Source organism: Cucurbita maxima, unplaced genomic scaffold (genome assembly GCF_002738345.1).
Source record: "Cucurbita maxima cultivar Rimu unplaced genomic scaffold, Cmax_1.0 Cma_Scf00061, whole genome shotgun sequence".
In the NCBI taxonomy this organism is placed as follows: Eukaryota; Viridiplantae; Streptophyta; class Magnoliopsida; order Cucurbitales; family Cucurbitaceae; genus Cucurbita; species Cucurbita maxima.
Genome location: NW_019272077.1, coordinates 280,778 through 306,851, shown reverse-complemented (window position 1 = coordinate 306,851; position 26,074 = coordinate 280,778). Strand labels below are relative to the sequence as shown.

Genomic DNA, 26,074 nt, shown 5'->3' with positions numbered 1-26,074 from the left:
GTTAGATTGAGAGATTTTGATATATTATTACCTTAAAATCCTATCTGAGATTTCTTTTTCGTTATGGATATAAGAAATTAATTTAGTATCAGATTTTTTTTCTTTTATCCAATATTTTACCCGTCATGTAATAATAAAATCTTATTTTCACGTATTCAATTAATTAGATTTTTGTTGGCAATTCAATCTCCCTTCTTTCGTGACATATTAAATCTAGTAATTGTGCATACATAATTCTTAGACATTATTTCATACATGACATGACATAGAGAATTTGTGTATCATAGATTTTCTTATTTCAAAACATATCATGACATATCATAGCATAACATAACATATCCTGACATGTCATAACATAACATAACTTATCGTTATATAGCATGTCATTTTGATTATATTATAATATTATTTGGCATATCATATATCAGAATATACATAACATCACATATCAAAGTATACCACATGTATGATATGTGTAGGGACCATTGAGCACGTGTCATACACATAAAGCAATTCTTCCTACCAAAAGAATAATGGATCCATTCAGTTGGTTGACCTTGGTGGCTTAAGTTGAAGTTACTAATGGTTCTTCTATCGACCTGAATCTATTATCAAAGTCCAATTCAACCTCAAATCCATCATCTTGATAAAGGGTTTGTTGATAGGCAGACCAGAAATCCATCATCTTACAGTGTCTAGGTGATTTTGGTCTTATCTCGCATTTTCAAGTCATTCGGGCTAATCCAATTCCCTAAGTGCACTCATGTCTAAACCTTTAATCACTATTTACGATTCTAGGGTGTTTAGTTTACATGAAACGTACTAAACTAGGTCAATGTGGAAATGGTTCTTGTTGTAACACTAAAATCTTAATTTGGTTCATTCATGCATGATTTGTTAGGGAGATATTTCTATCGATCACCTAAAGTATATAAAACATAATCTATAAACATTCATGCAAACTCAAAAGGGAGATCACATCCATCAATCACCCGAAGTACATATCACAACATCCCATCCTCATTTCTAATATAACGGAAAACATTAAAAATAGGCATGCACCTTAATTCTCATCCTCAGGGCATTTCGGTAATTTTTCATAATACTGATAACATTCTCATCTAAATTGATCATTATGAGTTCTAATCATGCATATTCTAACCACCTAAGGCAAGATAGAGTCGCATGCTAGTAGGTCCTAGCGATCCCTACAAGTATTACTTAACACACATAGCATTCTCATCTAAATTGACCAGATATGTTTGTTTCCTATTTAAAGTTGTAGAGTTAATCCATCTTTCGCATAAAATATTTTCATCTCTGATATACAATTAATCCAAGAGAATGTTTTGGAACGGATTATATTGATGTTCAAGATCAAGAGTAAAGAAAACTCATGATTCGAATCATTCCACAAGAGGTTTGATCAATACCACTTAAATGACTAATAGTTCTAAACACAATAATTTACAAAATAAAGCTTAACTTTCAACCAACCTAAAATAGAAACTCTATTCTTTTCAATTCTAATAACATGAATCACTATTTATAGCTTCGAAAATAAACCTTATAATATCTTATGGTTAATTGAAAATGTGTAACTTTCATGGTCATCAATACCATAGTGACCACTAACTAATTATGAGTTATAATTTAAAGAGAATTCTCTACCTCTTAAAAAAAGACAATAAAACCTTCTTAAATCTAAATCATCTATATGACATGATTAATATAGCTTATTTTGTATCAATCTCATTCCGTCATCATTGAGAAATAAGCAAGTCCAAAATTGGCCGTCGAAACTCCGCTTTCTAGTATGATTCTACTTTAACTTTTTTCACGGAAGTTGTGTGAAATTCTTCCAAGAACATCGTATCAAAATTTGAGAATGCAATTCCTCTTAAATCTCTCATGTCTAAAAAAAATCGATGATGAAAAAAATTCAAACCTTATCTCTCATTCTTCCTCGATTCAATATGGTTATGAATGGTTCAAGTGTCCAAACTAGATCTTCAAAAGGTTTGGAGAAGGTTTTGTTAGACCAAGAGGACCAAGAGCTCTCGAACGGTTATCTGTTTTAAATTTTTCTCTCAAACCGTAATTATATCTCTTCCTTTTCCTTTTTTTCCTCGTTAAAATCTAATTTCGGCCCTTCACACACCCTTCATTAGGAAAGGGAGTCGAAAGGACCATTTTCCTCTTTTACACCCTATTGAGAGTCGGTCTTTAAAATTCTCAATAAAATTTTGAAATTCCGAACTTTCAAGATAGAGAAACACAAAATTTACGTATGTGGGCGCCCATAGAATAGCATTGGAGAGGTGGAATGGAATGAAGTAAACTACCAATACTCCGCCCACAGTTAAACAACAACTCAATTTACGAGGTTAGCTTCTCATGACAAAACAATGGACATAAGTCTCCAAGCAACCATCCTCTGTCTGGTTGTGCGTTTAAGGATGTTACGTGGTGTGGTGTTTTTCTAAAGTTGCCTGCCTTTCACTTCAAACAACCCACTTTACAAATTACTCCCAAATAACCTATCTCACTCCAATTCAATAGATGAGGTAACAATGTATTCTTACGATTATTCTCATTATCCCTCGTTTATTTGGATGTTGCATATCTATTGGGTTTTGCTTTCGTTCGTCTCCGAACTATATCTTATAGAATAAAAGGAAGCAAAAGCAAGATCGATCGCACTCACATACCGACAAATAGAAATTAAAAGAAGAGAGACACAAAGATTTACTTGGTTCGGAGAGAAGAAGTTCCCCTACATCCACGGATAGTAGCCAATCACTATAACCAAAGTGTTTACAAAGTATATCTATCACACCTCACACTATAAAGTCTGTCTTACAAAGTTCCTCCAAATTGCCTCAAAACAATGCTAAACAAGTATTTATATAGACATAGCAATACTAATTTTCGTACATGAATCAAGATGATTCATATATCAAATGAGAATATGAATAAAAAAGGTTATGAACCAAAATAAATAAGAATATGGATCATGATTATGTGAAAATTATGACAATACATCTTCCAGACAAATTACAACAAAAACTTCGAAGAAAACTAGGGATTGGGTATTTTAATTAGCACATTTTAGAACGACAAAAACACGTAGCAAACGTTGGAAAGGTCGTGTTGTTTTCGGGACAAAATTAGGTGGAATTGTAAGTCAAAATTATCTTCTAATCTTTATTTTAATAACAAGGTCCTCCATATATAAATCATTATCTTTCTATATATGGACATGCCACATTGCAATATTCAACCCAATAGAGAAAACAAAAGAAAAGGAAAAAAACAAAAGATTTTTGAGTATTGAAAGCATATACCCAAAGATCTCATTATCTTCTTCCCTATGCCTTTCAAATGTCAAATTGCAAAGGCTTTATTGCATAAACCATGCTTAAAACTCTGGAAATTAATATAATTTGCCAGTAGGTATAATGTTTTGTTGCTTCCCTCTCTTTTTTTCCTATTAAAAAAATACCTCCATAATAATACACGTTTCATTTTAAATTATCGAGGGTGTATCTTAACAAGTACTAAACCTTTGAAGCGTATTTAATAACTTATTCAATATCCAATCTCCTTTATTAAATTTTAATTTTAACACCGTTTCGATCCAATTACTCAACCTAAACCATAAAAGTTCGATTGAGTTGAATTTTAGGAAACCAAAAAGTTTGGGTATTCACATATGACATTTGTTTATTAGGTCAACCCAACTAACCGAAATAGGGTTACAACTTAGCCTTACTCTACTTTTAAGATTACTATGAAAAATAACAATGTTTAACGTTTTATGATATCTTAGTTTTAATATAACAACTCAAGAACCCAATCTAACTCGAAAAGACTGGTTTGGGTTTCAATTTCGAATTAGCCTAAAAGATTTCGCCAACCTAACACAATCTATATAGGTGTCGTGGGACTAAATTTAAACGAGCCGACTATGGTATATAAGATTTGTAAACTCATTGGATGGATTATTAGAAAATATAATAAGATTTGAAGGAGGAGAGAGAAGGCAGCTAAGTTGATGTTTGGATTAGATATTTAATTAATGGCTAAAGAATTGGTCCATTCTAAATATTAAAACCATTTCCACATTTCATTTAGGAAGACCCTGAAAAACATAGTCAACAATATCACATAATATTGATTTAATAATAATCAAAGAAGGAAAATAAATAAATAAATAAATAAATAAATAAATAAATAAATAAATAAATAAATAAACAATGTTTATCTTCAATGCCTTAATGTTCTTTATGTTCCTTCCATATTTGGCCCTTTAGAACTCTGCCCCTTCGCCGCATACTATCCTCTTCTTTCTTTATTTTTCTACCTTCTAATTTGACCCTTTAGTTTCCAACGCCCTTCAACTTTTCAAATTATTTAATAACGTTTTTTTTTTTTTTAACCCGAGTAAGTTTAAATTATTTTATGCCAATTTCTATAGTATAATTTTAATTTATGATTGTTGAACTGCTTCGTAGAATTAAAATTTAGAGATCAGTGTTAAGCTAAGCTAATGTTAAGGGGTTAGAGTAGCTTCGGCCAAGGCCAACCAAGTAAGTGACTCTACCGTAGTTTAGTTATAATTGTGTACTGAATGATGATACGTGTCTGTGGCTTCGCATGTGTCATATGACGTATATGCAAACTGTTATGAAATGATATGTATATGAGATGTTACGCGAATTTTATGATGTATGCGGTAAATTGATATATTATGATATGATATGTTGAAGGCATGCTCGAGTTATGTTATGTGACTGTTACAGTATATGATATGATATGATATGTGCATGATGTGAATTGTTACGTGCAACGACATGAAAATATTAGGATATGACATATGTGCAACATGAATGATATATGATATGATTGACATGCAAATTGATAAATTTAATATAATAGGTCCCACTCATGATATGCATGTGTTTGCATTTAACTCCGATAGGGGGTCACTTACTGAGTATTTCTTAAAATACTCAAGCCACGTGCTACTTCTATTTCAAGTAAATACAAGGTATCCCGGTGCAGTTGGTGACAACATCGCAATTTGAGACTATGACACAAGCATAGGGTAGTTGTATTTTTAAAATATGAATTTATACTCTAAATTCATGATATAGGATGAACTTAAAGGGAATAGGAGCATGTTTAGTAAACCATCGATAACCGTAAAAATAACAAAAATCTCCCTATTAGACATTCTACTACGTTTTATGAGTCAAATGAACTCCAAATTACATGAAATTTTATGTTGTAACTATTTGTGATGATTTGAATGATTTTGACATTTTTGGGTATGAGAATGATATGCACGTTTTGAAATAGAGTAAATATGATTTATGTGAAGTCTAGGTTGTATCCTTAGAGCGTGAACTATAAACTTAACACCTATGAATTAGCTATAATGGTCTAACCAAGCCAAGCACGTTGATTTACTGACAATAAGCTTAATACAATGCCCAAATATTTAAATACCACTCCATGAAGTAAACTCAACCTTATCTAGTATGTGTCCTAAGTCATCCTAGACCTACTAGCTACTCGATGCACCACGATCTCATGTATTCCTCACCTCAAGTAGTGGAATATCCTACTGTGAATAACATGATGCCAACTTATGACCATATTACAAGGGAGGCAAGGAAATGTTAGGACCTAAATGCCAAATCTTGATTTCAAATCTTAATCCAAATCTTGGGCATGAGATACTATGTAGGAAAACGTCGGAATTAAATCCATATTTTGAATCCTAGACATGGATATTACTAGGTTACTGTTGTTAGTACCAGTCAAGTGATCTAGCAGTCCATCCAAGAGAGTGCTTTAGGTTCATGATTTATTGGGCGGAAAATGAAGTTGACATTTAGAGAGGATTCATGCTCCTTAATTGCATCATCGACATGATCAAGAGTCTACAAGTAGGCTACTTACTTACGGAACATTTTATATTCACTCTAATTCTTTACTATCTTTCAAGTAATGACTAGATGCAGGTCGAGGACTAAGCAGTCTGGAGTAAGCACCATAGAGACAACTTAGATTTGAGTTCTCCTATGTTATTTTTGTGCATTTTTGTTCCAGTATTATCCTTATGTGTATCGTTCTCCGTTTTGTATTTAAATTTAAATAACTATATTTTTGGTGTATATATACACATCGTATATGTTTTATGTTTTCAAATTCTAAAGTCATTCCGTTAAAAAAAACAAAAAATTACCATATTTTCATAACTCTCTCTCTCATCAATTCACGTCATGATCCATGCTTCAAAAGAAGGAATTCAAAAGTTCAGAGATATACATTATATATATATATAATATGGCCCAAGCAAGCTACTCTGTAACACATGCGTGTGTCACAGTGAGGGCGAGCATTTCGAGACGAGTGTCTAGGACGACTTCCTTTGAAATGAGTTTTTCAAGGACAGTACTGAACGACACGTGTGTGCCGATATTGCGCTCCAACCCACGTGTCAGAGGTTGAATTATGCACCCGCTATTTGAAACGTATGTCGTAAATAGTTTAGTAGGACACTTGTGAGTCTGATGCTCGAGAGAATCCAAATGGATGAATGTTCGGGATGTCCCAATGAGATGATCGACATATGGGCCAGTTCCCAACAGATGTGTTCGAGCAAGTCAAGATGGTCGATGTGTCCCGAGACATGGGACGACATCACGATGCATGAGTTGTGTTGTTCAGAACCGAGATGACAATGTTGTACGTCATATATTAGGAAAAAAAGGTTTTTTTTTTTATTATTATTAAAATGTCCAAAAATACATATTATTATCTTTCAGCATAAGGCATGCGGCACTTATAGACGATTAAAAGCATATACCCAAAGATCTCGTTCTCATTCAAAGGCCAAACTGAAAGGCTAATTAAGCACAAACCATGCCGTTGAACTAAGGAAATGAATTTAAATGAACTGTTAGCTATGAATGTGTTGTTCATTGAAGAAAGTCCAACGAAGCAAGTTCTTATTGCGATTAGATATTCCATTTTTGTTGTCATTTGCTCAAAGAAAATGACAAATTCTTCCATTGAAAATATTTAAAACCATTTCAATGTTCCATTTAGCAAGACTCCCAAAAAGATATTCAACCCATGTCGGATATTATTTGGTTTAGTATTAAAAGGAGAAAGAAATGATGTTTATCTTCAACCCCTTCATTTTCATTATAATATTATACAAAATCCTATACTTATAAGCCTTTGTTAGCCTTCTCCTTTTTGCATTCCAAATCCTTTTGCTCTTTCCACCTAACTTCCTTCCCCATTTCGCCCTTTACATCTTTGCGGCCGTTCAAACCCAACACTGCCCCTTCGCCGCATACTCATTTCTCGTTTCTTTATTTTCCTCACTCTGTTCTACTTCTTCTACTGATTTTGTTCTTATTTGGGTTCATCTAATTTGTAATTTCCCTCGTTGAAATCCTTAAATTCGTCCAGATTTGCTAATGCCTCCATTTTTCTTGCTATGATCTCTTGATTTCGCTGTTGAGCACATTTTATTCGGGTTTCTTTTTGTTTTTCTGGATCTGGGTATTGCTGATTATCGATAATATAGCTGAAATTTTCTGTTCTGGCTTCTGGGTTTTTTCCAAATCTGTAAATTATTTCTGGGTTTGTGAGATCTAGCACATTGGGCCTTTATTTTTTGTGAACATGGCTTACGACCATTTGGATCCATCAAAAGGCTATTCAGTTGCTTCTGGGCCAGGTCCAGCTTCAAAGCCTGCATCTGAAATGAAGATCTATCAGTTCTTTGTTTTCTGTATTCCAATTGTTGTCACATTCATTATTCTCCTCCTTTTCTATCTCCTTTATCTTCGTCGCCGAAGGGCTGATTGGAGCTCCATCCGAATGCGAACCTCCACTGCAGTCAACAACAATGACATCTCAACAGTATGGTCTTTTTTTTTGTGTATGTTCTTTGCTTTGTTCTTAATTATTAATGATTTTGATCGTTCCCTTGTTGTTGGAGCAGGCTGAAGTTGGGTTGAAGAAGGAATTCAGGGAGATGCTTCCCATTATTGTGTACAATGAGTCATTCTTTGTCACTGACACACAGTGAGTGGCTTTTTTCTTATGTCTGGTTTCTGTATTCTGGTTGTTTGTTGTCCTTATTCTTCTGATGTCTTGTTTGTGAACTTAGAATGAATTGAAGAGCAAGGGAACCTGCACTAGTTTCTTTTTAAATGAATAGTATCACTTCACTTTCTAAATTGATCGTTGATTCGTTTAGTTTTCGTGTCGTCTAGTTGATCTGCTTTCAAAGGAAAATTTGAAAATCACAAGATTATGAAAATGTGCTGTTTGAGTTTGGAATAATGAAGAGAGTTAGGTGTTGATGATAATTAAAGGGATATTGTTTGTGTGTTTGTGTGTTGCTGTAGATGTTCAGTCTGTTTAGGGGAATACAAAACAGAAGATAAGCTTCAGAAGATACCATCATGTGGGCACGTATTTCACCTTGAATGCATTGATCATTGGCTATCCAACCACACTACTTGCCCGCTCTGTCGCCACTCTGTCCTTTCTCCGTTGCCTCAAACGCCACATGTTCAGATCGATATGGGACTCGAGTCATTGAATGAACAGCAACACGAAGAAGCAACTCCTCCAGACAGTAATCAAGCTTGTCAACATACAACATCTCCGGTGTAAGACTACATTGGAGAGGGGGAAGAATCATTCATTGCTGCAGTAAAAAGGGATGCATCATTGGATAATTCATCGAGAGGAGACGACCCGAGGGAAAACTTGGTACATAAATAGCTGTTCGATTGCAAATTATCAATGCCATTGACCCTCTTTTTAGGACCATCACAACTTCACAGTACTTTGTTCCATATCCAAACAGAGCAGGAAGCTCTTGTTCTTTCTTAGCAACACCATTTAGCAGAATGGTTAAATCAATTCTTTGTTTTTGAGCTCATTGGGACCAACCTGGCAGAACAGACCCTACAAGACCAGACATGTAATCTATGTAGTCATAACATATATATAAATAATTTCCAGATTGTGATAAGGTTTTATTTGACTATTTGTCTTGGTGTTGTTTGGAACTGTCTTTGTCACTACAGAAAGATATTTTTTTTAAGTTATTATTTTTGGAGAAGAAGTTTCCTTGTTGGTGTGGCTAATATATATCTTTTAAGATATCAACAGATTAAATAATGGGCTTGTCTTTGCCTTACTGCCCGCCCATTAACTGATGGAGACTTTTTGACTTAGAAGTTCATATTATCATAATGTTATCCATTTGACTTCAGGTTTAGATTAGCATACATAGAGTCCATTTAGAACAATGGTTAAACATCTAGCTGACCTCTTTAAGAAGTATATAACGCTCGTGTGAATAGTTGATTTGCGTGTTCCTGTCCTATGTAGGTATAAACTGAATGAACCGTAACCAAATACTCAAATTTGTGCGATTGATACTCAAGTCATAATTTGTAAAGGTCAATGATATCATGCTTTTCTGTGTGAAGCAAATAGTTCAGAAGCTTTTTGAAACACGTTTGAAGTATCTATCATGTAATTTCATTATTGGAAATAGAAAGTTCCTCTTAGATACTTATACCAACAACGATTTAGTATTCAACACGAACTAGTGTTTCTGATTCGAAAGAGAGATTGTACGAACACATCCATCACTTGTGATAGTAGGGAGCCAACAAAATGAATGGATTTGTGTAACCAATTCTAGCTCCGAGAATCCATAGTGGATTGTGAAGAGTGTAACGTAATCAAATAAACTTCTAAAAGCAAATAACATTATCAGTATTCAGCACATCTTCTATGAAGATTCATCTTTCCCACTCTAAACTCAATCCTTCACGATTCACCTTATTTGGTTGAAAACCCTTTTCCATGCGAAGACTGGGTTTTGTCAGCCGATCCCAACCAAGAATGTGAGGCAGGGCAAACTATGAAAACGTCAAAACAATAAAACAGAAATAAGTTATCAAATGAATTAAACCCAAATGATGATTAGCACAGACGGAAGAAAATATCTAACAAAGAAGACACATGTACACTCCAATCTAGTAGCAATTTGATGAACACAGCCAAGATAACACGAGTTTGATTTTAGAATTTTAATATTGGGGTTTTAGTTGAGAGTTTATTTGAGTAGAGACAACAAAAAAAGGAAAAAAGGAAAGTCAAACCTCAGTTCTGGGGTGTTCAAAATTATGGTTTGGTTTGATTTTTTTTCGTAAACCCAAGTAGGTTGGTTCAGTACTCGGGTTGAGGGCCTTACATATCAAGTTGAACCAAACCAACCCAATGCCATTTTATTTTCTATTTTGTGCCCAGCAGCTCATTATGTTTAAGCTCAACATATCTTTAAGTAATTAGGTTTAGGTTGCTGGTCTACCTCTCGGCCATTGCTACGTCGCGCTTGCTCATGTCTCAAAATCACCCTCTAACTCACCACGCTGCTCCTCTCAGTCGCTCTACCCCACTGTTGTGGCACTCACAGTGTCGTTCAGTTGACTGTCGCTCTGCCCTTTCTTGGTTTCTATCTCCCCCCAACACCGGTATTGATAGTGACCACTAACAATTCTAATTTTCTCTCAGACCCGGCATCAGTGACTACTCTTTCATTGGTTTCTTGGTTATGCGTTTTTCTTTAGCCTTGCCTTTTGTTTTAATTTGTTAGGTATAGATGGAAATGAGTGATTTCAAGGATGACACACCAAATATTAGTTTTCAAAGGCATGTTCTAATTCTAAACCATTAGAGAGAGGGGTTAAAAGAATTTTGTAATGCTACATGTCTTAAGTTTGAGCTTCCCTTAAGAATAACAATAACTGAGACTAGCGAGTTTCTTGCAACTTATTCCTACTAGAAGCACTTGCTGGCACCATTCTGACCACACCTACAGCATGCGATTTCTTTGACACTTGAACCTAGATTCGCATTGGTTGTGGCCAAAATCACCATTTCCAGCAAGCCCCATTTGATATCAGGTCTTGAATCACCTTAGTTTAATGATGCACGCTCCATTTAGGCTTCAATCGAAGTACCAGTGATCAGTAAGGCTCGGGTTCGCATAATCAAACTCCAAAAGCACTAGCCAGTACATATTCAATTCTGTTTTAGAGGTTTGATAAGTGTTGATACTCCTTGGACACTTTTGGATCCTCTTTAGTGTGTGGTTTAGTCTTTTCAGCTCCGAGAGCATTTTAATTGCAGTTTCAGATCAATTTGAACACTCTAAAACGCCTTTCAGCGGAGGGATTGAATCCATTCTGGGTAAGTTTAAGGCAGTAAAGTTCTGTTCAAGCCTTACTTAATTTTAAGCACTTGAGATCGTTTTTTAATCCTCGGATGCTCTTGGTATGTAGCTTGGGCACTTCTAACAATCACCTATAACTTGGTAAGGATTGGATGGTAAGGTTTCATTTAGAATCACTCCTTTTGATTATCAAACTCAATTCCAACCTCTAGGCGGTGTTTCTCTAGGTTGGAACACCATTGATTTAATTTTGGATTGATCTCTGTAGTAGTTTCTACCTCATTCGTCTATTCAAATACGTGGAGCTGCTATATGTTTTCTTGTCTACTATATCAAGCGAAAGATATATCTCTCCATGATTTGTTATGTTTATGTTGAGCATGATGAATTGTGTAATATTGTACTATGGTTGTGTGATGATAGCATGATGTATCCTTGGGTTATCTGAGTTATGCATCATATGTTTGTTGTGAGCGTGTTGTTTTTTCCTTTTTGGGTATAAAACATGGTCTAAGAGCATGCCTAGGTAACATGCATTCTGGGGAGATTGTGAGATGAAGGTTAGGACCTTGTGAGTTACAAAGATTTGACTTCACAAGAGGGTCTAGACCAGCGAGCATCAACTAGACGTGGACATATAGAGATGAGCAAGACCAGAGAAGTGTCAAGGTAGCGTTGCTACATGAAGGTGGCTAGTGAGAGTTGGCTAAACTGCAGTGCCAACAAAGGCTGTGTGAAACGCTCTGACTTTGCTTCTAAATGAGGGTGAGGCCAAGGTGGCTCTATTTGGGGGGCACTCCCTAGCTCATGTGAGATATGCCGACGCCAGCTAGTTTGGCCATCGGCTGAGTCCGAAAGATAGGTGAAGGAGGTCCCAAGTGGGATAGCTCACAACCATGTGGCAAGTTGTTTTGTCGTGCTTATGCTGCGATTTTTGGAGATCGAAGGAAGGTCTATTAGTGGAAGTCCATAAGTAGTGTGCAAGTCCCATATTTGTTCTGATGTACGACGATTTCCCAACAAGTCAATTAGCAGCAATCTAGACTCCGCTTTCGTAAAAGTTGGTGCCACAAAGAGGAATTTTGTGATTGGCTTGCTAGACTCACCCTGAAGGGTGTACCGTTCAACTGCTCAAAGAATGTGTACTGGCTACGAGAAGTGCCAATGTTGAAGTTGGGGCAAGGTTGTCCCCAAGCGGACCACAAGGCGTTAGTAAGATAAGCATTTTGATAAAAGAGTAGCATAGAGTTGATATTTGTCCATCAACAGTTTCAGTGGGTCAAGTTGACAGCCAATCCAGAGTTTGGATTGTCATCGAGGACAATGTCGAGATTAAGTGGGGGAGAGTTCACAATCCATGGAGTGATTGTGCCCACGAGAGAGTCATCAAAGACGATGACTAGTTTAAGTGGGACAGAATGTCACAACCATACTATGAAGAAAGTAATTTATGACCCTCACATGCTATCATGACAATGTGGCAACACAAAGAGGTGCCCAATAGGCCACGCGAGGGTCGAGACAAGACAGGGCCGTAATGCAACCGAGAAGGATGGAGCATCATCCAACACACCATATAAGGTGTACATTGAAGCCAAGAGTGTCAAAGATAAACAAGCAAACAAGAGTGTCAAAGACAAACAAGCAAACAAGAGTGTCAAAGATAAACAAGCAAATAAGAGTGTCGAAGATAGGAATGTTGAAGGGCCGAGTAAAGCTTCGGGCCTTAACCTTGAAAGTCGGAGTTTTAGAAGAAATTTGGGTATGCGGTTCTGGAGTCAAGTTCATCCATATGAAATATGAAAGCTCACCAAATTTGGTGTCGATTGGACACTGGATGGATACTCCACAACACTATATGACCATTTTCAAAAATCATGTCTACACTTGTCGGTTGGAAATGTGATATGAACTACGACCAGAAATTTTCATACCTCAAGGTCCAATTACAAGGACGAGAGCCAAGAAGCTACAACAAACCTTGTACACTTATATTCAAGCTAGGGTGAGTTCATCAAAGAAAATTCTAGAAGACATTGGAGATCTCCATCATATGTTGTGTAAAGTTGAGCTTCAAGAAAGAGATGCATTAAATACACTTTAAGTTTCATTTAATGAACCCAGCTAAATTTATGAAACTAGTCCACAGATGACTAATAAGCACATTTCATTCATTGCACTATTTAGTTATAATTTAAATATTTGTTTCTTTTTCATATAAGAAGTATATTGTAACGTACCTAGGTTACCATATTCCACCCTTAACTAGCCATTTTAATATGGAAGTTATGGGTATTTCTACCATATTCCACCCTTAACTACCATTTTAATATGGAAGTTATGAGTATTTCTCATTTATCAGCAGTTGTAAAAGCTATATATGGAGGTTACGAGTATTTCTCATATATTAGCAGTTGTAAAAGCTATATATGGAGGTTACGAGTATTTCTCCTTTAGTAGCCAATTTAATTTGAAAAGCTATATATGGAGATTATGGATATTTCTCATTTATTAGTCCATTTAATTTGGGAGTTATGTGTCATATAGGTTAAAGTTTAAAAGCTATATAAAGCCTTTTCTTTGATTAGAGCATCAGGTTTTGGAATTAAAAAAAAATAGAATTTTTATTTATTTTAGCTTTGTTGAGAGCTAAGATTTTTTTTACAAATTCGTGTGTTTAGAACTTGCATGCTAGAGTCATTCAAGTGGTATTGATCAAATCTCTTGTGAAGCGATTCGAATCACGATTTTAGAAACGAGTTTTCTTTACTCTTGATTTTGATCATCAAGGTAATCCGTTCCATACTTTTCCTTGGGTTGATTCCATATTATTTGGTATCAGAGCTCTAGGCTCAAGATCGGATATATGTTTCCTTGCATTTATCTCTTTCGATTCTCATCTATATATATATTTTTTTCGGTTTGTGTAGTGTGTTGACATTTTGTCTAAACAATTATATTATTTTTATGCTTTAATTCATGTTGATATATTTTATAAAGTGTTAGATCTGTATCTCATCAACACTTTGTTTTCTTTAAGATCTTCTAAATCAATTTTCTTGTTGGTAAATTGATTAGATTTTGCCAATCAATCCGTTAAAGAAAGAAAGAAAAAAGAGAAAAAAAAAAAAAAAAAAGCTTATTGATGTTAAATGTTTCTTTTTTTTAACTCTTGATTATTATATGTAACTCAAATGATATGGAATCAACCCGAGGGAAAGTATGGAATGAATTACCTTGATGATCAAGATCAAGAGTAAAGAAAACTCGTTTCTAAACTCGTGATTCGAATCACTCCACAAGAGATTTGATCAATACCACTTGAATGACTCTAGAATAGTTCTAAACCCAAGAATTTGTAAAGAAAATCTTAGCTCTCAACAAAGCTAAAAAAAAAATAGAAATTCTATTTTTTTTTTTTTTTAATTCCAAAACATCACGTCTCTAATCAAAGAAAAGAAGGCTTTAGAACTTTAACCTATATGTCATATAACTCACAAATTAAATGGGCTAGTAAATGAGAAATACCCATAACCTCCCGCTAGTTAATGGTGGAATATGGTAACCTAAGTAGGTTACAATATATCCTAACTCCTATATGAAAAACAAACAAATATTTAAATTATAATTAAATAGTGCAATGAATGAAATGTGTTAATAATCTTTGGACTAGTTCCATAAATTTAGCTGAGTTCATTAAATGCAACTTAGCATTTACTGCATCTCTTTCTTGAAGCTCAACTTTACACAGCATATAATGGAGGTCTCTAACGTCTTCTAGAATTTCCTTTGATGAGCTCACCATAGCTTGAATATAAGTGTACAAAGTTTGTTGTAGCTTCTTGGCTCTCGTTCTTGTAATGGACCTTGAGGTATGGAAATTCCTTGGTCGTGGTTCATATCAAAATGCCTCAAAATGTACCTTAAGGGAAGACATGTTGTCAGCTCTCCACTATACCCCAAGCCCTGTGGTCTAAGCAAGCTACCATGTGGCACATTCGTGTGTCACAGTGAGGGCGAGCATTGTGAGACGAGTGTCTCGAATACCTTTCTTTAAAATGGATTTTTTAAGGACAGTGTCTAACATCACAAGTGTGCCAACATTGCACCCCAGCCCATGTGTCGGAGGTTGGATCATACACTTGCTATATCGTACGAAATTTGTAAATGATATGGCATGGACATGGAAAGGTTCAATACCTCCATAGGATGGATGTTAGGAATGTCTTGACATTATGAACGACACATGGACCCTTTCTTGATGGCATAACTAAGCAAGCTAGGATGGTCGACACCCCATGAATTATGATGGCATCAAGACATGTGGGGCCATGCTAATTGTGAATTGAGATGACATTGAGATGCGATGTTGTGTTGAGAGACTTCAGCCCCATGTAGAGGCATGGTCGAGTCGAATGACTTGGCCTAATGTAGAGGCAAGTCGACTAGAATCGCAAACAACTGAACATGTACGTACAAGCAGGGTGTGTGACTGAACAAGCTTGGATTCCATACAAGTTGTGTTTAGTTGGCGAAGACAAACCTCGCCTAAAGGTCCAACGAAGCCACAAATCCGGGCAAAAAATGAATGTGGAACTTGAGTTCCATCAAGGCTGGTCGTGAGTGTCAAGGTCATGATGCCACGCGGTTGAAAAATGCATGACCGTGACACCCTACACCTATGTCATTTCATGGTTCTTCTAATAAAAATGTGATTCGGTTACATCACTTTTGCAGGGTCATCCTATTTAAAGTTTTGAGAATTATGTTTCTAAATTCCTTTCAAAGAGTTTTCAATGTGATACATGTGAATTCACCAAATATACTCGTATATCTTTTCCCATAAGCCAAAATAAAAACTCTATCCATTTGATTCATAGATCAATATGGGAACCCTTAACCGTTCCAAGTATTTCTGGGGCTAGTTGGTTTCTCACATGACTATTTCTTCTCAAACAAAAATCAAAGGTTAGTAATATTATTCCTACTTCCACTCAAAGATTCAGACTCAATTTGGAGTCAATCTCAATCCAACTTTATCCCCATATTTTCAATCTCAAGAATAAGGCATTATTCATGATTTTTCTTGTGCTATTACACCGCAACAAAATGGAGTAGCTGACAGGAAAAATGGACACCTTTTAAACACTAACTGACCACGAAAACATGCCAACAACTTACTTGATTAATCGCCTCCCATCCTGAATAATCTAAGCCCAAAATAATTTCTTAACCAATTTCATCCTTACTTTCAAACATCAAATGGTCTCACACCCCGTATATTTGGGTTTATGTTCATAACACTCAGAGAGAGGTAAAAACTTAATCTGAGAGCAATAAAATGTGTTTCTAGGATAGTCTTCAACCACAAAGGGGAACTAATGTAAAAACCCTACATCTAGAAAGTTTACCCTTAAATTGATGTGATATTCTTCTCTAAGGTCTCTCTTCAGATGTAGAACATGGAGATTGAAGAGAGTCCTTGCGGAACTATTGAACCCCTGGATACACTAAATGAGTTGTTATTGAGTCCATGCCTACTATTGATTCTAATTATAAGTCTACTTCTACCACTGCAAAGTTACCAACAGAACCATACACTCCACCTCCATTGCTCTCGAGTATATTCTTGAAGAAAAGTCATTTCAGAATCGACACAAGTCCAAACAACCAACTCTACTCAAAATGAGGATGTAACACAAGTACCAATAGATGATAGACCCAGCTTTTCGAAAACCTACTAAAGAACGCACAAAACAACACTTACTCCCTATCAAACTATATCTCTCTTGAGAAAGACTATCTCCATCACACAAGAGTTTTATGGTGAGTCTAAATTCAGTTGTTATACCTAACACAGTTCCTGAGGCTTTATCCAAAAGAGTGGTAGGATACCATGAAAGAAGAACTGCATGCTCTAGAAAAGAATAACATGAGGGAGGTTGCAGAGAGGCTCAAAGAAAAAAATATAGTTAGGTGTAGGTGACTTTTTACGGTACAAGGTTGATGAAAGATTAGAAAGGTACAATGCAAGGTTAGTAGCTAAAGGATACACTCAAACTTACGATATAGATTACCAAGAGACATTTGTCCAAGTTGTGAAGATGAACACTATAGAAATATTGTTCAAATGGAAAAAGAACTTGAAGAAAAGAAATTTTATTCAAATCGAACAATTCTCTTGCATTGGAAATTCACTCTGATGCTACCTATGATGATTCAATAGTGGACAGAAGATTTGCTACGGGGTATTGTACTTTTCTTGGAGGTAATTTAATAACATGGAGAAGCAAAATGAGGTGGCTAGATCATCTATCAAATCAAAATTACGAGCTATTGTACAAGAACTATGTGATCTCTTATGGTTGCAAATAATTCTTGATAACTTACAAATTAAGTGAGAAATTCCAATGAAGATGTACTACTACAACAAATCAGCTATCAATATTGCACATAATCCTATCCATCATGAAAGGACAAAGCATATTGAAACTGATCAATATTTTATAAAGGAGAAATTAGAGGAAGGGATAGTACGCAACAGTTATGTGTCCTCTCAGCTTTAATTAGCAGATATACTAACAAAAAAACTTCACAACTCTCTGTTTCATGAGTTAATATCCAAGCTAGGAATAGATGATATATGAATGTCCTTGACTTAAGGCATAGATGATATATGAATGTCCTTGACTTAAGGCATAGATGATATATGAATGTCCTTGACTTAAGGCATAGATGATATATGAATGTCCTTGACTCAAGGCATAGATGATATATGAATGTCCTTGACTTAAGGCATAGATGATATATGAATGCCCTTGACTTAAGGCATAGATGATATATGAATGCCCTTGACTTAAGGCATAGATGATATATGAATGTCCTTGACTTAAGGCATAGATGATATATTAATGTCCTTGACTTAAGGCATAGATGATATATGAATGTCCTTGACTTAAGGCATAGATGATATATGAATGTCCTTGACTTAAGGCATGAGTTAATATCCAAGCACGGTATGGATGAATTATATCTATTCCTCAACTTCGTGTTCAAAGAGGGAAAGTAATATGGGAAGTAATTGAACCTATCTGTATCTAAGATTTACTGTTTCCTAATATTTAGGAATTCATTCAGATTAATATTACTTAGTATCTAGGGAAATATTTAACGTTTTTTTTTCTTTGGGGTACTAAAAGACATTCCAAAAGCATATAATTCAAAGTCTGTTCTATCCACTAGGCTGCTGTTTCCTATATTTACTGTTGTTTTTTTCTTTTCTTTTTTTTTCTTTTTATTTTTTTTTAATGACAAGATCTTCTATTAGATATCAACTCTGCTATAATGATGCTGCATCTAAATACAAATCAGTATATTCTGATGATCTAAAAGATAAATTAGAGAGATGCAATTCATACACTGCAAGCTGTCTTCATCACAGAAAATTCGCCTGCTGTGAAGGGAACACTCAAGAATTCTTTGGTACTTTGCGTGTTATTAACAACATCTGCAGAAAAGGGAAGAATATAAATTCAGCTGAGGATAAGTTCTTCATAGAAACAGTGACAGAAAATAAGTTGATCAAGAAAAATAGATTTAAAAATGAATAACCAAGCATCAGTACAGACAATCTATAAAATTGGATGATTGCTGAATAAGGTCTTATAGATTATAAAGATAAGCTCAATGTTTCGAAATCTAATCAGTAGAGTCACGATTTGCTTTGTCAAAACTCCCAACTGCCAAAGATCATGAAATTGAAAATTCCAACAACCTTTATTCCATATAAAATTGAGGAAGCAATAAACAAAGGACAACAAAAAAGGTACTCACGCACACAAAGCGTTCAGCTTAAAGCAAGCAAGACATTTTAATCCGACAGTGCATAACAAGTCAATATCTGATCTTTCAAATGAATTGACTTTAGCAGTGAACTTTTCTCTTTAATGTTTTGTATCCTTACTCAAAGAGATGAAATAGCCATTGCCATCTGCATGGGCCTTAATTGTTAAGCTCTTCCTTACTTGACCAGCAGTACTGCAAGAAATTACTCAACAAAATAAACCGAAAGTGCTGAACGTAAAATATTTCGTTGGTTTTTTGTTAATACCGTGTCGTTAATAAAGCAGCCTCATTTTATTTGCTTTTGTTCTTTTATAAGATATTTAATTATTTCTCTAAGAAATGGGTACTATATTGCATTAGAAATAGCAATGGAACCAACCTTGAAAGCATTCCAGGGTCATGGAAGAATTCACAAGAGTCTCTGGGACCCAAACTTATTAAAGTACCAACCTCTGTTGGGGACAATGAAAAGTACTGCAATATATAAATTGAATTAATCAGGAAAGATGCAGTATAAGTGAGAATATACAGTGAGACAAAAATATGGAAGAGTAGAATCCACATGTTAGATACATTAGAGTTCAACATATATATAATATGATGTATATAGGCTCACATTGAAGCTGTAAATTAAGAATAATAAAATTACAATAAACTGCAAATGATTAAGAAGCTTTTTGTGTTCACATATATCCTGTGACACTCCCTTAAGCTTGAGAAAATATATTAATTATCCTCAACTTGTTACAAAGGTAATCAATTCCAACTTCATTTAAAGTTTCCGTGAAAATATCTCCTAATTGCTCTTGAGTGACTTCAGATATCCAGTAGATACTAAATCTTATTGTATTTTCTCACAAACAAAATGACAATCAATTCAATATGTTTGGTCCGCTCATGAAATATTGAGTTGGATGCAATAAGAAGAGCAACTTAATTGTCATGCCACAACCTCTAACTCCAATATAGCCTAATTCAATCAGAGATGATGGACCAACATTATTTGATAGTGTCATATTTCTGTAGTTTATTCAACACTTGATCATGAGACACAGAAACTACATTTTGTATCTAATTCTTTTCATGAGGCCAAATTACTTCTAACAAAAAACACAAATAGTCAAAAGTCGATCTTCTAACTTCTTTTATCTTGCCCAATCGGCATTCAAAAAGCACTGGATCTTCGTATGATCATGTTTTTCATATAAAATTTCACGTCTAGGGATAGCCTCAAAAACCACAGAATGTTTTGTACTATAGTCGAATGATCCACTGTGGGTGAAGTCATAAACTAACTCACAATACTTGAATAAGTGATGCCTGGTCATGCCACCATAATGTAATTCAACTTTCCAACCAATCTTTTGTATCTCTCAAGGTCTTTAAACGGTTCTCCATCCTTTGTAAGTTGCAAACTAGACATCATTGGAATACTAGATGACTTGGCTCCCAATTTTTCAGTTTCAGATACTAAAACATATTCTCTCTGTAACATAAAGATACCCTTCTTGCTTCTCATTTCTTCCATACCCAAGAAGTAGATTAAAATTCTCAAGTCTTTAGTATAAAATGACTTTAAAGGAAAATTTTGAGAAATAACGTGTTTGATGTATCAGTTCAAGTGATGACAATCCCACTCTTGAAAGAAGCTTTGGAAAAACCATCACCAGCAAAGGGAAAGAAATCTCCTCAGGCAAGTCAATCCAAATATGTCGAAGAAGACGAAACGAAACTTTGCAAAGCTAAATCACGACATGGCTTCCTCCTTGAACCAAAAGAAGAATTTCACGAAACTCAAGACCACGGGCTTCTATCAATAGAGCAACTTTGGCCAGCATGAATGGAGAAATAGGAAGAGGAGCCTTCTTGTCACAATCATAAAATAATAATTCAAAAGCTTTCAAGAAAGAATCTTCAAGAACATCCAACCTTCATATTGAAATTCACTAGCTGAATGACAAATTCCACACTAAGCAAACTTTTGAAGGCAAACTCAAAAACATCATCACGAGGTGGAGGGTCTTGTCGTTGGGTGAATAACTCCTCTAGCTAAACCTAGAATTGGATTGGGAAACGTTAGGAGCATCATGGGTTTAGAAGGTTGACGGAATATCCCAAAGGTAATCGAAATATAAAAGGAGAATCCTTTGTTCAACCTACTTCCATCCCTCGTTAGTGTGTGTGATGTAAAGTTAATCCTCTAATGTAGTATAATTAATATTGCAATATGTAGTATAATTAATATTACAATAGAGGCTGTAACAATTCTCCCACATGCGTAGTCATGAAAGTTACTGATAGTACAATCTAAGGGAAACTTCCAGTAGACATCTGAACTACAAATACAAAGAATGGAGAAAGAAAAATTGACCTGTTTTTTTGTCCAATCATACTTGCGCTCCCCTATGGCAGGAAAGAACGTCAGCAGTACTGAACCACGTCGATCAACTACAAGACTCCCAGACTATAATACAATCATACAAAGAGTGAAAACAAAATTGATTTTACTTTATATATATATATTTATTTATTTATTTATTTATTTATTTATTTATTTATTTATCATTATATACCTTTAATTTAGTGAAAGTTGGCAGACAAGGAAACATTGAGACTCCAGCTTTGCCCTTATATACATTATAAGCAGCATAAACTCGGTCATTTTCATTCTTTGGGACTGCAAGAGAAAAACGTTAGGCCATTAGACACAATAAAGAGACTCATGTCTTGAAAACTTGGAAGATAAATATGAAAACTGTGTCCTTGATATATGGATGGAAAGGTTATGATGCCTTTCTCTCTTTCAGCTTCCACAATAAATACTTTTAGAGATACTCCTGGTGGCTGTTACTTTAGGAATGCCTTTTTAAAAATAAAATTGTAGAATCTTTTTCATGGAGTTTGTTTTTTTATCTAATCCCCACATGAAATTTCATCTTTTATTGAAATTACTTTACCTCATACCACCACTAAAAGCCTGCACTTAACACCGAAGTAGGAAAATTAAGGCATACAACAGTATATAACCAGCAGATTATATTTCAAAATGTATAAGAATTTTCATTGCTAAACAATGTACCTGTATGAGTAAAATTTTGTCTTGGAATGCCGACTCCAGATGAGAAAGGATGTGACCCAAAAGCATGGTCAACATGAACAGCTTTCTTACACACAACTTGTTCAAATAGCTGGTTCCTGTTTCCATGTTATATAATGACATATTAATTGAATTTTTAAGCATCTACAAAAGGAGGGGGAAACTAAAAGTAAAATTGGTCCAAAATCTGAGGCTATGTAGCATTATTATTAATCTACAAGTTCAGACCACTGAATGGAGAAAATTAGGCCATAAAATATGAGTTAAAGAAAACAGTTATACATCAAACATTTTTTATTTAATCATTTACATGTTCTTAACCAGTAAAAAGTTTAACAAGGAACAAACTTTTTATTAATAAGAGGAAAGTTACAAGGGAGTTCAAACACCCAGTCTGTCAAAAGAAAATTACCTAAAGATTCCAATAACCCTAAAAGAATGAGACAAACAGTTAAGAGAACAAGTGTTCCATCACTATATTGACATTAGGTCAAGATGTAGATAGAAAAAGGTTAGAGAATAACCAAAGATTAACTGTCATTTCATTCACTAAAGAGATATTTATAAATGTACAAGGTAAATCCTAAATAGGAGAAAATAAAACGACAATGAAGAGCAAGATAACTAATATATTTACAGAAACCATAACTATGCTAATAATAATAATAAATCCAAAAAATTTCAAAGAGACCCTGAAAAGGTGTGAAAATCTAAGCATATGATTCTCACCAAGCACTAGATCTTCCCAAAACAAGAACTCTAATACTAATGCCAATCTAGGAGAGGGAAGATTCTGCGCCAATCTCACTGTTTAGATATACTCTCCCAAGGACTTCTATGACTGCCATTTATTCTAGCTTTTGTGTGCCACCAAAAGTCTTCTTCTCCATGTATGCTTGCAATCATTTTGTGCTACAAATCATTATGGGCTTAAAAGAATCTGCAGGCCCATCTTACTAAGCTAATATGGCCAAAATTTGTACTCCTAAACTACTGATTCCAAAAAACCCTCCCCTTCTAAGACCAAATTCAATTGACAAGATGTTTTAGTTTTCCAACCCTGCTGCCCCTTTCACTCTTTTCTTTCCCTTCAATTTCCAAACAGATATTTCTTGGCATGAAGCAAAGTAAGTCATCCTCCTCTTGATAGTTGAAAACTATAGAATCTATCTACTTTAATCAGCACCCTTTGCATGAATGGAAGCCAAAAATCATCCAATTTCGGATTCCCACCAAGAGGCATAACTAAATAATGTATCAAGCATATCTTCACTTTACAATGGAATCTGATAGCTAGATGATCCAATATCATGTATCTCAAGATCCCTCAACTAAACCTAAAAACGGTTCAACTTTCCCCACCGAGATATTCCTAATATAGAAAAGAACCTAACCTTCCAGAGAAGCCATACCTTCTAGAGAACCCTTTCTTCCTGATTAACAGAAAAAGCCCAAAAAAACTCCTCCATCAACAGGTGACACCCTCAATTCGGAACTCAGGATATATAAAAAGACCAAAAAAAATCAACACCACACTTGGGGACGAGAAAGATTACTGCAAAAGAATGCAGTGCGAGTCTCCTGACATTTGTGCTTGCACAAAGCACACCACTAGCAGAGCACAAAGAAGTAAGATCTTTGAATAAAGATAAGCAACCATTCTTTAGAAAAACCTTACTTGTTTTGAAGTTTTCACCTACAAAGTCTCCCATTGTAAGACGAAACAACATGGGTGATAAAAGATTTACAGGAAATACATTAAGAGTATTGATGAACCGAAGGCGCTGGTTACAAGAATATGGAGAAAAATTAAATCCCTAGAGGCTAGAAAGAAGAGATCAAAATCCTCAAGACTTGCTTGGGAACATTTTGCAATAGGGTTCTATGTTTCAGAACAAAATTTAGTTAAAATATGTTTGAATATCTATTTTAAGAACTTATTGTTCATGTATTCTTATAAATAATCTATTTCTAGGTCGTGTGTTCGGGTCTTTGGGTGTAAAAGGAAAACCCTTGATTTCTTCAAAGTCTTAAGACTTGGGGCAGGTGCAAACTTTTTTTAAAAGGTGAGAAATAACAAAGTAAATCAAATGCATCACATAGACTATATAGTCAGGAAGAAGTATAAACACACTTCCAAAATAATCAACCAACTTATATACAGGAACCATTCTCTTGAAGGACAGGATTTCCCTTCAAACCTTGAAATCTTCCAATAACTCCGAGCATTTTAGAAATCATCAAACGCAACTTCATTTTCAAAACGAGCTTTCCGGAAATAAAAGTGCTAACACAAACATCGCAAAATTCCCAAGAAGGCAACTATAAAATATCCAACTGAAGGAAAACCATTAGACAAATAAACAAACAAAAAAAAAAAACAGTAGAAAGTAGAATCACTACCAGAAAAAGTTACGTTTCCTTGAACATCGAGGAGTGAGGGAAAAGAAAAGAATGGATGATAACGAACAGCATTGCCAGAAAATAGAAATGAAAGGTAACAAAAGAACATTGAGTCGCATAGGGCACAGGTGCGGTAAGAACATTGATTTTAAGAGTGATTTAGCAGACAGTTCAAGGAGAAAGTAGAGAAAGGCATTGAAAACCAAAGAGATAGTAGCACAGTGGTATGAAATGGAAGTTAAAAAGGCGAGAGGAGTCGATACCTGGACAACCATCGCTGTAGCTTCAACATCGTTCTTTGGCTTCTGGATGAGGTGAAAATGGAGGGTTAGGTCGGGAACTGAAAGAATGAGGGAAACCCGTTTGAATCCTTAAGACGGACAGTACGTGCCGATTAATAACCCCTCCAAGTTTTGTGGTAAGAAAATGCTCATATAAATAATTAATATTTAATTTTTTTCTTTTTACTAATAATATTATTATTTATACTAGAAAAATACATTAAATAAATATGGATGGTAATATATTAAATTTAGGAGCTCCTCGACTCAATTTAGGACTTATCCAAGAAATTAAAAAATAAAAAAATAAAATAGAGCATTGAGAGCACGAAAATCAAGATCCTAAAAACACCTTAAAGTAGCCATGTTAAAAAAAAATTTCTTCAAGAAATACTGGTCGGAATCGAGAGTTACTTTAATATGAATAGTTTAGCTTCATATGCTAAGAATATGCATGCTTAGGGTCTCGAACGATGAAAGAATAACATGGATTACTCAATATCCTGTCACGAAATCAGTTGTTTAAAGCACGAATCACAACGTAAATTGGTGCAAAGGAGTTATGAAAATACAATAAAAAGAAATTTACTTTTAAAAACAAGGCTCTAAAAAATTTTAAGATAAAATATACACAAATATAGACTAGATTTTCGAGGGTTTATAGAGCACGAATGGTACCATAAAATGAGATAAAAACACGCTATAAAAATTAAAAAAAAAAATAAAACAAAGGGAATTTAAAATATAATATACATGTTATTTACATTATATTCAAAATAGAGTATATTTAAACAAACAAAATATTTTTCTTTTTGTTTATTTGTAGTGGTGTGGCTTTCTATGGCTTCTGCTCCCTATCTACCTAAAAAACATGGAAAATATGAAGTGAGTACAAGATTCCGTAAGTAAGCTTCTTAATCGTATCCATAGTGGGTGCTAAGGTATACTATTCCTTGTTCTAACCATAAATTGGGCATGGTTTCTTGGCTTGTGGTCATGAGTCATGGTACATGGTCTATCGATAGTAGTTCCTAACATGTCTTTAGACTACTCTCCAAGAAAAATGGTCACATGATAGGTGAACATCATGAATGTGAACGTATCATCTTGTCAAAACATGGCCAAGAAATCCTAAAACATAGCTGGCATCTGTAA

The 26,074-nt window shown here is 34.8% G+C and overlaps 2 protein-coding genes across 2 annotated transcripts; one reads left to right on the top strand and one right to left on the bottom strand.

Moving 5' to 3' along the window:
- The first annotated feature begins 7,250 nt into the window (after window positions 1-7,250).
- Window positions 7,251-9,091, top strand: LOC111471970 (RING-H2 finger protein ATL7-like). Its single transcript, XM_023117654.1, has 3 exons — window positions 7,251-7,950; window positions 8,033-8,115; window positions 8,442-9,091. Exons 1-3 carry the CDS (start codon window positions 7,711-7,713, stop codon window positions 8,710-8,712), a joined length of 594 nt encoding a protein of 197 aa, XP_022973422.1. The 5' UTR covers window positions 7,251-7,710; the 3' UTR covers window positions 8,713-9,091.
- Window positions 9,092-9,597: 506 nt separating this feature from the next.
- LOC111471969 (single-stranded DNA-binding protein WHY2, mitochondrial) lies at window positions 9,598-25,032 on the bottom strand. The gene is made up of 8 exons (XM_023117653.1): window positions 24,902-25,032; window positions 22,218-22,333; window positions 21,712-21,815; window positions 21,510-21,602; window positions 19,518-19,612; window positions 19,257-19,330; window positions 18,712-18,800; window positions 9,598-9,977 (listed from the first exon to the last, which is right to left on the bottom strand). The coding sequence occupies exons 1-8, from the start codon at window positions 24,928-24,930 to the stop codon at window positions 9,858-9,860; spliced, it is 720 nt and encodes a 239-aa protein (XP_022973421.1). The 5' UTR covers window positions 24,931-25,032; the 3' UTR covers window positions 9,598-9,857.
- Between the last annotated feature and the right edge of the window lie 1,042 nt (window positions 25,033-26,074).

What these genes read in the sequence shown, in the direction of transcription:
- LOC111471970 (XM_023117654.1), top strand. Translation starts at nt 7,711, where the DNA reads ATGGCTTACGACCATTTGGATCCATCAAAAGGCTATTCAGTTGCTTCT. An exon ending in ACAACAATGACATCTCAACA is followed by an intron (nt 7,951 to 8,032) that starts GTATGGTCTTTT and finishes TTGTTGGAGCAG; the next exon opens with GCTGAAGTTGGGTTGAAGAA. An exon ending in TTCTTTGTCACTGACACACA is followed by an intron (nt 8,116 to 8,441) that starts GTGAGTGGCTTT and finishes GTGTTGCTGTAG; the next exon opens with ATGTTCAGTCTGTTTAGGGG.
- LOC111471969 (XM_023117653.1), bottom strand. Translation starts at nt 24,930, where the DNA reads ATGTTGAAGCTACAGCGATGGTTGTCCAG. An exon ending in TGGCTATTTCATCTCTTTGA is followed by an intron (nt 18,801 to 19,256) that starts GTAAGGATACAA and finishes CCTTTTCTGCAG; the next exon opens with ATGTTGTTAATAACACGCAA. An exon ending in TGATGAAGACAGCTTGCAGT is followed by an intron (nt 9,978 to 18,711) that starts GTATGAATTGCA and finishes ACGTTTTCATAG; the next exon opens with TTTGCCCTGCCTCACATTCT.